General features: G+C 35.3%; 1 protein-coding gene across 2 annotated transcripts in view; it reads right to left on the bottom strand.

Moving 5' to 3' along the window:
- Nucleotides 1–13279, bottom strand: part of SLC38A9 (solute carrier family 38 member 9) — a 98988-nt gene that overhangs the window by 62634 nt on the left and 23075 nt on the right. For both annotated transcript variants that reach the window (XM_074205880.1, XM_074205881.1), the window contains exons 3-7: nucleotides 10464–10596; nucleotides 6690–6811; nucleotides 6223–6286; nucleotides 4941–5034; nucleotides 1982–2152 (exon numbers count right to left, since the gene is read on the bottom strand). In XM_074205880.1, the coding sequence (XP_074061981.1) occupies nucleotides 1982–2152; nucleotides 4941–5034; nucleotides 6223–6286; nucleotides 6690–6811; nucleotides 10464–10596 (584 nt within the window). The remainder of the gene's footprint in view (nucleotides 1–1981; nucleotides 2153–4940; nucleotides 5035–6222; nucleotides 6287–6689; nucleotides 6812–10463; nucleotides 10597–13279) is intronic.

The raw sequence follows: 13279 nt of genomic DNA, 5'->3' as shown, positions 1-13279 counted from the left end.
AAAATATGAAAGTTTCTTGAAGGCAGGGATTATATCATGGTTATATTTATATCTCTAGAGCCTAGTTCATATAGCCACATAATAAAAGTTTAAATGACTCATCCACTAAAGATCTCAATTTTTATCTAGCAGAGTTGATTCATTAATCTTTGCTCCATAATCTAACATTTTCTTGACCTATTTATTTCTCATCTTTTTTTTTTAAGGGTTTTTTTTTTTTTGCAAGGCAATGGGGTTAAGTGGCTTTCCCAAGGCCACACAGCTAGGTAATTATTAAGTGTCTGAGGCCGGATTTGAACTCAGGTACTCCTGATTCCAGGGCCGGTGCTCTATCCACTGCGCCACCTAGCTGCCCCTATTTCTCATCTTAATACAAAAATAGTTCACTTAAAATATCCCACAGTCTTGGTGGTTTCCTGATTTCCATACTATGTTGCTTTGAAAGGGAAAGTATTAGGTAGGAGGAAAGGAGAGAATTTTGAACTCAAAAGTTTTGGAAGTGAATGTTGAAACTTGTTTTTGCATGTAACCAGAGGAAAAATAAAACAATATAAAATAAAGACCCCCAAAAAGGGAATACACTGAAAATCAACTCTTACAGTAGAGCTACAAATCCAAATTCTGTAGCAACCAACCCCCACCCAAAAAACCCACCCAAAGTGATTTCCAAATTATCTTATTATTTAAGATAATGTTACATTGCTTGAAATCAGCAAGGCATAAGTTAGAGTTCAGAAATACATTGTTTTAAGAGCTATTTATATAGGGAGTCATTAAAATCAATGTACAATTCAGTAAAATCAATTATTGTATCACACAAGCATTTAATTTCATATGCTTTCCCCAGAAAAAATTCCTTTGGTCAATGGTGTGTTCCCATGAAGCAAAGTTAAGTGCAACGTCCTAGAACCCAGCCTGCCAGTCAAAAGCTGCAGGGTTTTTTATGCCTTATTTCCCCTAACATTTCTTTTTTGTAATCTTTTCCCTCAGTATTGCATGCTGACACTCCTGCATTACTTTGTGGAAGTACAGCTTGTAGAAAAAAGAATATTGTGGGTGCCTCCTGTTACTGAAGCCTCAGCTTTTAGGATTTGGAAAAAAGTCGAGCCTGCTAAACCAGGTCCTCCTTACAGCTTAGGGAGCCAGTCCAGTCTTTTGCCTCCTTCCCTAGAGCAGACAGATCTGGGCTTTTGTTTATTCTACACAAAAGTATCAGAAGCAAAGTCTTTTCCCTAGTTTGACTTGTTCAGCTGTTATCTCCCTCACCGAATTAAAGGGGAGAAACTTTTCTCTAAATTCACATTTCATCCGAATAAGAAAGTAATGGCATTTTAGCTAAATAAAAGTAGGCTTTAGTGAAGCCAGAAGAAGCAATATACTATGGCTAGACCACATGAACTTTCACTATGCATCTATTTATGACAAGTGAGAAGCCCGAGCACCTCCACACTGCTCCAAGTTAACAACACAGAGGATCCACCAGGTCTGAAGAGGAATCTAAAACCAGACACTTCCAGGGAATCTCAAAGTTACGTGTGACTATCCGTTTTACTTGATGGCTTTAAGGATATGATTCAATGAAAAGTTAAAATGTTTTCAAAGATCACAGTCCCATGATAACAATGTGAAATAGGCTTTTTTTTTCAGTTTGGTAAAAAGCAGATATTATTCTACATTCCCTCTCTTCTTGAGGTGAGAACAGTAGCTGACATGTATACAGTGCTATAAGATTCACAAACCTGACAACAAACTTATGAGGTGCATTATCATTCCTGTAGATAGTATTGAGTTCATTTTACAAATGAGAACTCAGGGATTAGAAAGGCTCAGCAATTTGCCCAACAACACGCAGTTAGTAAAAGTCAGAGTGGAATTTGAACTCATCTCAGAATCCAAGCACAGCATTTTAACATTATACAGTACTATATGTAATACTATAGTACTAATAGGAGAAAAAATAAGAGTAAAAGATATTACTTACTGAAAATGAATTGTCCAGTGTTGAAAAGAAAATTGGACATAAGCACCCAATAAACTATCATAGCTCCAATGAGAGATACCAAGGAGAATAGTAGACCAGACCAATGTCCAAAGGAGCCAAAATAATGTTTCAAAACATCTGGAAATTCCCAGTTAGTGGTATCTAATGATGCTGGACAAAGGAAAAAAGTAAGATGGGACAGATTAAGGCAAATATTTCATTTCAATATAGTTTTTTTATTAGGTTTTTGCAAGGCAAATGGGGTTAAGTAGCTTACCCAAGGCCACATAGCCAGGTAATTATTAAGTTTCTGAGGCCAGATTTGAACTCATGTCCTCCTGACTCCAGGGCCAGTGCTCTATCCACTGCGCCACCTAGCTGCCCCCATTTCAACATAGTTCTAAAGAATCTTAAAATGCTTATCAAAAGGTTGAGTTACTTCACATTGCAAAGGTTTATTTCAGTGGACCTTCTTTAAAGGACAATTTCTTAAATATAAATAAAGTATATACATTCTGGCCACCCTTTCCCCTTTGAAAGGTATATAGAGTACTTAATAAACTGACATACATAACATGCCCTGGAATTAGTTCACTTATTAAAATTTTGCTATTTCTGTAGAGGAAATATAGCAGCTCTTCAACAGATGCTTAACAAAGCTATGCAGATCAATGTTGTGGGAACAGAAACTAGCAATGAAACCTATAAAGTTTAAAAATTGGAAAAGTTCGTTAAGAATACTCCTTGAAAAGGGACCTGAAACAGTTGTTCATAATCAAATCAACAATTTAATAAGAAGTTTCAGTTCTAAGTAAATATTACTCTTAAAACCAAGGGGCAAGGGGCAGCTAGGTGGCAAAGTGGATAGAGCACCGGCCCTGAAGGCAGGAGGACCCGAGTTCAAATCCGACCTCAGACATTTAATAATGACCTAGCTGTGTGACCTTGGGCAAGTCACTTAGCCCCACTGCTTTGCAAAAAGAAAAAAGAAAACAAAGGGCAGCATCTAGAGGGTTAAAATAATGGAAGAACTTGGGTATCTCTAAGTAGTTTCTTGTATGCCAGGTACTGATACCTGTACTTAACTCTTATAAATAAGTCTTTATTAGGTAGAGGAGAGAGGAAAGAAGGAAGGAGGAATTTGGAACTCAAAATTTTAAATAAAAATGTTAAGAAATTTAAAAAAAATTAGAAATAATTAGAAATAATTCTGTCCTTGAAATAACACCCAGAGGCAAAGAAATTAGCAAATGTATTCAATTATTTATATGCTATAAAAATGATCTATTTAAATCCACCTCACATTTTAAGCTGAAAGGAAAAAAGTAAATTCAACATGTTTATAAATATTTGTGATAATTCTATAATTGGAGAGGAAAATTAAAAATTAACTGGCATTCAGTCTTACCCACAAAATGTAGGCAAAATGTGAAACCAATAACCTTTTAGCATTTGTTTATAGCTTTCCTACAACTCTGATAGGAGTCCCTGATTAGCTAGGAAATCACTCGGTGATCAAGAGAGACAATGTCTATGAAGTGTTAACATAAACCTAAAAGTGTGCTAGGTGAGCTAGTATTATTATAATCCTCATTAGAATGGTTGCATTGAATTTTTCAGATGTTATTTGGCAAGGTCAGGTGTCCATCAGAGTCTGTTGGGAAGGCTGAACTCTAACTTCACAAAAAGGCACAGCCTTCGACCCCTCAATTTTCTGAATGTGTTTAAACTACCTCCAAGCCCAATCCAAATCTGATACAGAGACACCAAAATTAAAAATAACTCCTCTTCCTATTAAAGGGATTCTCAATATTTTATTTTAAAAATATCTCAAGACTGAGAATGGACCTCAAGAAGTCGGAGGAAAGCTTACTTACAGAAGGGCTAGAATTAAATAAACTAGTTCCAGACTTCTAGTTTATCCCGGTAGGATACAGGAAATAATATATTTTGAACTGAGATCCTCCTGATTCCAGGGTCAGTGTCCTATCCGCTGCCCCAGGAAATAATATATTTTGGCCTAAACATTTTGGGAGAAAGGGAAAAAAAGTCTGAAAAATCCAAAAAGAAGGAATATCAAACTTGGATGAAATTTAAAGAAATATTTTTATTGCATTTTCCCAATATTTTTCTAAAAATTTTCCAATGTTTTTCCAAAATTGTTATTTCTACTTTTAAGAGAAGTGCCTCCAAATTTATATGAAGCATTTATGGAAGTTAAAAAACTCACCCTCAACGGACAAAAATATAAGTCCTATAAAAATACTTCAAGTAAAGTTCTCATTTAAAATATATGGGGCGGCTAGGTAGCACAGTGGATAAAGCAACAGCCCTGGAGTCAGGAGTACCTGGGTTCAAATCTGGTCTCGGACACTTAATATATACCTAGCTGTGTGGCCTTGGGCAAGCCACTTAACCCCATTTGCCTTGCAAAAACCTAATAAATAAACAAACAAACAAACAAATAAATAAATAAATAGAATACATCGCATGTCTCCCCTAACTTTAAGATTCTCTTGAATGGCAAATTGCATCAAAAATGAGTGAATTTCTCAATCACAAACTTTCTTGGATTCAAAGGCAGATACCATCTTGAATATTTCCATCTAACAAAAGTCATATCTTCTTGGTGTGGTAGTGATATATTTTGGGTTCTTAATGTTGTCTATACTGTCAGATATGATCCCAGTGTCAGCTGGTTTTGATTGTTTTTTTGTAGCTGTTATACGGAAAGGTCTCTAGGGGCACAGTTATAGGGAAGAAATTGTGTTATAAAAAGCATCAATTAAATATTTAAAAAAGTAAAATGTGGGTGACCTAAAATTTTAAAAAAATAAAGATTAGTGATTGTAGAATGAGAGGTAAGAGAACTTTAAGGACATGGTAAGGACATCAATAAATGCTCAATGACTGATTAATACCCACATTAGTCATCTATTTCAATGGGTCAGATTCTTACATATCATTGTCCGTGATTTTACTACTCTGTAGCAGCAATAAAGAGTTAAAAGACCCATCAGAATGATGATAGAGATTCCAGTGGTAAATCCAGCCTGTGAAAAATAAAAATGTTTTTACTTGTAAAATACAGTGCTAAAAACATTGTCAGATGAACATAAAACTATTTATATAATTATAAAAGAAAATACAAAGCTATAAATCTCCAAGAAATAGCACATGGGCCATGATTATATAACCCCAAAGTCTTTAGAAATATCCAGGATCTGCAATTTGGCAAAGATTCAGAAAGAATTGGAGAGGCTATGGGAAAATGGGCATACTATTGTATTGTTGATGAAATGAAATAGAACAATAATTTTGGGAAGCTATTTGGAATTATGTAAATAAAATGATTAAAATGTCCATATCTTTTGATCCAGAGATTTCATTACTAGGTTTACACTCCAAGAGGTGACTGATAAGATAGTCTCCACATCCAAATATTAATAACACTTTTTTGTGACAGCAAAGATTAGGAAATAAAGTGGATGCCTATCAATTGGGAAATGGCTAAACTAACTGTGATATATGAATGCAATGGAATATTACTGTGACGTAAGAAATGAAGATATGAATAGAGAAACAAGGAAAGAGCAACATGAATTACTACAGAGCAAAGGAGGGCCATGAAAACAATACATACAATGAGGACAATATTAAAACTGATTAAAACCTCAAAATCAAAAGTAAAAGTTGTGTAGCTGTACATATAACACATTCTATTACTTGCTGTCAAGGGGAAGGGAGAGGAAAAAGAAGGAGGGAGAAATCTTTGTGGAACTCAAAATCTTACAAAGAAAGTATGTTGAAAGTTATCTTTATATGTGGTTAGAAAAAAAAATTTAAAAAGTGAATGTTGTAAAGTTACAAAGATTAAGCATGGTTCCAGGAGAAATAAGAACATAACCTATCCTATACTTGAAGAAGTGAGATCTCGTACCTTACACATATTTTCAGATTTTTTTTAATGTACATCATTTTTTTTTTGCCAATTTCTTCTCTTTTTTCCTTTAAAAATATAATTTGTTAGGGAATATCTGAAGATATTTTAAAAAACCACACCAAAAGATATCAATAAATTTTTTTTTTCTAAATGCTCAGGAATCTTAGAAGAATGGGATTCTGATTAATCAGCTATTTTGTTAAAATAATTTAGCAGCAAAGTTAATAAAATTTCTACTATAACATCTTAAGATAAAAGAAAAAATTATTTTTAGGGAAAAAAGTGACAGAAAAATTACCTGTTTTATTGCCCATGGAATACTTAGAATAGATGTTCCCATCATAGTATTCCAAATCATGAAACTGAAAAAAAAAAGCAAAGAAATGCTAGTGTGAAATTGAAACTTGTTAGTTAAAAGTAATTTAAATATGATATTAATGAACAGAAGCATGGTTTTGGTATCAGGAAGATCTAAGTTCAAATGCTCCTTTCTCTCTCTCTCTCTCTCTCTCTCTCTCTCTCTCTCTCTCTCCACAACTTCTAGTTGTGATAGTCACAGGTAGTGTCCTCTTATTAGTAGAACTTTCTGGGACCCTCAAATCAAAGCACAGCATAGCACATACATATACAGTCCTCCACTCCTGTCATCTCCTTACTGGGAGCTCCTGATAATATTGAAATAATAGATATCCACAAAACAAACACACCATGTCACTTTCATTCCCACACAACTTAAGTAATTTGTCAGAAAGCGGCTGTACATACATTGTGACCAAACTGGTGTTTTTACCATAACCATCAGCACAGCATTCCACTTTAAAGGCAGAACCCAGTGGACTATATACATAGAGATCTTCAGGAGCTGGAAGCACATGATCAGGTGCAATCTGGCAAAAAGACCAACAAAATAAAATAAACGTAAGCTGACTAGCCACGTTGTCATGAGATTTATTTATTTTGCAGTAGAATACCAAACACTGTCCAGGATAGTATTCACAAATAAATGACACATAGTCCTGACCAACTAAAAATATTATTTTTCAAGTTAAATGAGAGAACCTGGTTTAAAGAGAAACATAGTGCCACAGAAATCAAAGAATCACATGGAATTCAACTCCCTGGAACATTCAACTTGCTATGTATTTTTTCCTTCACTTTTATGAAGAAGAAACTAACCACAATAAGGGATTAATTTAAAAAAAATTATAAAGGCTTCTAAGGTCAGCAGTATTTTTATCTTTATCTACAGCAATATACAATGACAACCAAAAGTCATAATAATACTGTGGCAATGCAAGATTCTGAGCTGCCTTTAGAACCACTGAAAAGGAAAATTGCATTTAGTACAGTTTTGGTCTTTGGTCTATTTCAGTTTGCTTTCTAACACTCTGAAAAGTTGTTTAGCTACCTATGTATAATACTAACTAGATATTTCTCTCACTATAAAACCATTCTGTAGATATATAGGTGTGTTTAACATATGTATATATGTGCCTACTATTTATTTATACATACATGCATAAATATATAATAATAATGTTTGTCCATTATTCTTGAAGACCATGACATCAGGTGCTGTCACAACTTCACCTTCTCCTCAGGAGCCATCTGGGTCCAGTGGTCAGATATGAATCAGAACTACTGGAGATGGCCCTGGACGTGAAGCAATGAGGGCTGAGTGACTTGGCCAAGGTCACACAACTAGTAAGTGTCTGAGACTGATTGGAACTCTTGTCCTCCTGACTCCAAGGCCAGTGTTCTATCCACTGTGCCATCTAGCTGCCCCCACCCCAACACAATTTCCCAGTTAAAGAAACAAATTAGCCAGAATAACCTATTTAGAGCAGAGGTTTACTAGCTCACCCTATAATGATATAGTTATTTGAATGAGGTTATTTTTCTCATCAATCTCCTTGATGAAAAGGATATATATATTTTCCTTGCTATCCTCTATTCTATTTTGAAGTAATATATGTAAAATGCTACATGATTTTTTTTTAAAAACTGAACAGGTACACAACAGGGGAAGCAAAGGCTAGAAAATCATTCATGTGAAAAGAGACTGGAAGGGCAGGGGAGGTAAGTTAACATGTCCACAGAGACACAACACTTCAAGAAGCTGATGTGAACTTGGACTGGATTAACAGAACATATTACCTCTGGAGGGAAGAAATAGCACTAATATATATATATATATATTTATTCATTCTCCTCTTGTTAAAACCCATCCAGAACATGATGCCCAGTTCTGGATGCAGCATTCAGAGAAGGGAAAAAAAAAATCTGACAAACTGGACTACATACAGAGAATATTTATTAGGGTAGTGAAGAAAAGTGGGAAAATGTCATATATTGGTTGAAGGAACAGAAAAAATATTTAGCTTAGAGAAGAGAGGTTTAGGAGACTTGATAGCTGTCAGATACTTGGGAGGGTTGTCATAGAAAAAATATTTGATTTGTTTCTTCAACTTTAGGGGGGGCAAATTAGTAAAAATCAGTGAAGTTACTTTGGAGATTAATTTCCCCATAAATTAGTGCTCTACAAATATGTAATCTAACACTTCAGGAAGAAGTAAGCTCTTGGTCTGTGGAGAGCTTCAAACAGGTCACATGATTGCTTGTGAGGGAATGCTATAAAGATTCCTGTAGCTTTGAAGGAAAAATTGGAATGTCTTCTCAAGTTCCTTCTAATCTTAAGATTATATGATTCTTTTTAAAAATGTCATTCCTACACCCAAAGGGCAACAAAAATGGGCATACTCTTTGATCCAGCAATACCACTACTGGGTCTATACCCTGAAGTGATGATAAAAAAGGATAAAAACATCACTTGTACAAAAATATTCATAGCAGCCCTATTTGTGGTCGCAAAGAATTGGAAATCAAGTAAATGTCCTTTAATTGGGGAATGGCTTAGCAAACTGTGGTATATGTACGTCATGGAACACTATTGTTCTATTAGAAACCGGGAGGGACGGGAATTCAGGGAAGCCTGTAAGGATTTGCATGAACTGATGCTGAGAAAGATGAGCAGAACCAGTAAAAAACATTGTACACCCTAACAGCAACATGGGGGTGATGATCAACCTTAATGGACTTGCTCATTCCATCAGTGCAACAATCGGGGACAATGCTGAGCTATCTGCAATGAAGAATACCATCTGTATCCAGAGAAAGAATTGTGGAGTTTGAAACAAAGACTATTACCTTCAATTTAGAAAAAAAAAAAAACCATTATCTTATTGTGTAATTTTGCTATCTCTTATACTTTATTTTTCTTCCTTAAGGATATGATTTCTCTCTCATCATCCAGCTACTACTTTTTACAGGTACTAAAAGTTCTTCAAAGATCTCAGCAAGGTAGAAGGGTGGCTCTTCCTGTACACCTATAAACTTTCACTGCATTAAAAGTGGTCTGATGTAGATAGAAGTCCCCTTGAGAAATTTAGTCACATAAGTGGAGAAAGTTCATAAAAGCAGGCACACCACAATGTTCATTTCTTTGCTTCCTGGTAGAGCAGCCCGAGTAGACAATATGGTTAACACAGCTCGATGAATTTAAGTCAAATAGCTTACTCACCCTTCTTAATGTCTAAGGCTAATTTATTTGAAGCTAAATCTTAATGTTTAACATGTATGAAAAAATTAGAACCTGTTTCTAATAACAGTACCACCCAGAAGGGTCATATTGGTCCTTGACAGAAGAAATTAGTTCCATCCTGTCTCACAAGGTTCAGGGTCATTTTAGAGTCAGATCAAATTAACATAGGGTTCCCACCTCAACTAGCAACATGAAGGTCTAGAAAAATAAAGAAAAAAATGCAGGTTCTTTCTTCTCTAAATAATTATTTTGGGCTCCTCTCCATTCTAGCTTAATCTCCACTCCCCCCCAAAAAAATTTGTTGGCCAATTTTTTTCTTTTTAATTCTCAGCTTTTCATGTTACTTAGCATACTTAATGTGATTATTCTGTATGAAAGTCACATTATACCTTCAGGCTTCTAAACAAGAAAAATGACTTTAAATATGTGAAAACGAACTAAAAGAAAAAAATACAGTATATTTTGAAATTTTTCCTTGAGTTTTATCTCTTTCTATCCCTTGCCCTACCAAAACAATATCCCCTCAATAAAAACAAAAACGTCTGCCACAAAGTATGAATGACTCCCTCTAGCTTTACAATAAAAAAAAAGTTAAAATTTTAATCAAAATTGTAGTCCATCAAAGACCCAAAGTATTATTGGGGTTTAAAAATGGTCCTATTTTCCCAGATCTCTGGGTTTGGGAATGACTTGGATTTAGCTGGGTGTCTCCATTGTTGCTCCTTTTAGGAGCATAGGCCAGAGCAGTTTTTAGACAAAGTGACTAGCAAAGCTGCTAAGAGTTGCTAACATCAGCCTTCTCTACTGCTGTCCTTGGCATCAAGGCCAGCTCAAGGTTAGACCAAAATGGTAAGCATGTGGGAGCTGCGTGGTTGATACTGTGGCAGATTTACATTTACTTCAATATATTATCAGAAACTTGGGCTTTGCCCCCTCACCAGTGCCCTGTTGGAGGGAGATGTGAGTCGGTTGTAGTAATGAATTCGCTTGTTCATGGCAGAGGCATGGTCACTGATCCTCGGATGATCATTAGTTACATTGACAATGTTTGTGGGCTCCACATAAAAGGGTCTGAAAAAGAAAATACACACAAGGAAAAAATAATAGTTTGCCAGGGTTCCCACACAGGCCAGAAATTCTGGAAATCAAACATTTCAGAAAAGAACTTGTCTTCCCTTTATGAGGCACTGCCAGGCACCAGAAAACAGCATTCCCTTCTCACTACTGGTACAAAGGAAATTACTACAAAGATGCATTATCAAATTTACTGAATATAACTTTCCTATTATAATATTTTACTATGTTATTTGATTTAATGCTGGGGAATGGGGTGATTGAAGGGACATATAGAAATGTCCCTTGTAGCAGTTATTAGGAAGAAATATGACCACAGTCAGTCTCTATCATGAAGTTTGGACATAGTTTTGAATATTTTCTCAAGAAGATTTTGGCATGGAATCAGAGAAATGAAATGAAGGAAAGTCCCTTTATTGCAGATCATCTCCTTCTAAATGATAGGCCAAGACTACTTACTATGATAAATAGAAATCATATTTCTTGGCTTGGATATATGGCAGGGGACAGGCCTCTCAACTATTTCCCTTATAAGGCTCTCTCACAATAGCAAGAAATTCAACTTCAGAATACTACAGATATTTTGCTTCATTTTTCCATTTCTTAATTTTATCACCTTAATGAGTATCTTCCTTGTCACCATTACTATGGTAAATTTCCTTTCTAAGTATCCAGAAACATGGTGACCTCTTTCTAAGGTCCTGTTCAACACTAAAAATCCATGATTCAGTGACCCCTATCAGGTTCTTATTCTACAAAAGGACTGAGTTTTTCTGCTGAAGAATGATCAACTTCCAGGGAAATTCAAATCATATTGTCTACTTGGGCTGCTCTACCAGGAAACATGTCTAATTTTCCATTTATAATTATTCATAGAGCTGAGCAATAAAACCCCTGAAAATAAAAGCAAGGTTTCCTATTAACTTTATCCAACTCTGTTATTCTTAGGATTCTGAAGGAAATATATAATATTTCAAGTGTTTCAACCATTATTGAAGGCAGTGATGATGTGGCTGATGACCATATGTTGAAAGTTGCAGAAAAGATTTTTATTCAGGTGCAGAGCAGAGGAGATGATCGTTGAGGTTGCTTCCAATCCAGAGATCCTATGATTAAATCTGGTCTGCTCCTCAGAGCCAGGAGAACCTTGTTCACAGTAATAGCAACATTATGTGGTGATCAACTATGAATAACTAAGTTCTTCTCAGTAATACAATGATCTAAGACAATTCCAAAAGGTTCAAGCTATCCACATGCAGAGAAAGAACTGACAAGATCAAAGCATATTTTTTCACTTTCTTTTTGTTCTGTTTCTTCTTTCACAACATGATTAATATGGAAATATGTTTTACATGAATTTCATATGTATAACCTGTATCAAATTGTTTACTGTCTTAAGGAGAAGGGAGAAGGAAGAAAAATCTGGAACTCAAATACTATGAAAAATGAATGTTAAAAATTGTCTTTATACATAATTGGAAAAAAAGAAAATACAATTTTTAAAAGTACTTATGTTCCTCTTGCTGTGTATCCCTGTTAATCTCTATGATATTCTTATGCAGTTTAAAATATTCTTCCTGTATTTGTTCTCTAGATATCTTGATCTTAATCAGAGTCTGAACTTCTTCTATACATTCCTTTTTGTACCCTAATTAATTAATTTGTTAGGAGTTAAAAGCTCAGTATAAGTTAAATGAATGCAATGGACCTAACAACCTTAAAAAGACGCCTTGAGAATGAATGCCAGTAAGGTAAATCTAAAGTAATTATCCTGGGAAGTCTATTTTAAGGTTGTTATATCTCTAAATATCTTTTATCTCCATTATATATCTCCATATATCAATATAGATATGTATCTATATATAAAATTCTTTCTCCACTGTACTTGTGACACCTGTGGTCAGAAAGAACAAATGCAAACACATTTATGTTCAGTAGTTTCCTTGCTCCAAGCCATCTGATATCCAGTGACTTGTTGTTCTCAACCTCATTTTTCTAGACTTTTTTACAACATCAAACAGTGCTGATCATGCCCCCTCCTGAACATTCTGTCCTCTTAGGACTTGTGTCATAGTTGTCTACAGAGAAAAAAAAAAAAATCTGATTACACCACTATTCTGCTCAAGGAACTTCAGTGGTTCCTTCCTGTCTGTAGGTTATAATTAAGAACCTTTCAGTTTGTCATTTAAAGTTCTTCACACCCTGGATTCCAATCTACCTTTCCAAGTTTATTGTACTTTATTCCTCTTAATATACTCAATATTTCAACAAAATTGGCCTATTTGATGCTCCCCAGACTCGGCACATTTCTCCCCTCCATGCCTTTCACTGGCTGCCCCTCATGTCTGGAATGTGCTTCTTCTGCACCTCTGCATCTAAGAACCTTTAGCCTTAAGGATAAGGTCATGTACCATCACTTACAGGAAGTCTTTCCTAATCCCTCTCATTATTTAGGCTCTCTTCCTTCTCGTGTTACTATGAAAAAATCCAGTCTCCTTACAAACTTCCCTGTTTTCTAGCAAGGATATTCCTGTCCTTCCAGTCTCTCAAGTTTATCATTTCAGCATTGGCCTCCACTCACCTCACAAATTCAATCAGCTGCCTAATCTTACCGTGCCTACCTCTCTGACCTCTTCTCACTATTCATACAACCACTACCTGTGCTTGGGCCTTCATCATC

Source organism: Macrotis lagotis, chromosome X, assembly GCF_037893015.1.
Source record: "Macrotis lagotis isolate mMagLag1 chromosome X, bilby.v1.9.chrom.fasta, whole genome shotgun sequence".
Lineage (NCBI taxonomy): Eukaryota > Metazoa > Chordata > Mammalia > Peramelemorphia > Peramelidae > Macrotis > Macrotis lagotis.
The sequence above is the reverse complement of the archived record's forward strand: the minus strand, read 5'-3'. Positions and strand labels throughout refer to the sequence as shown.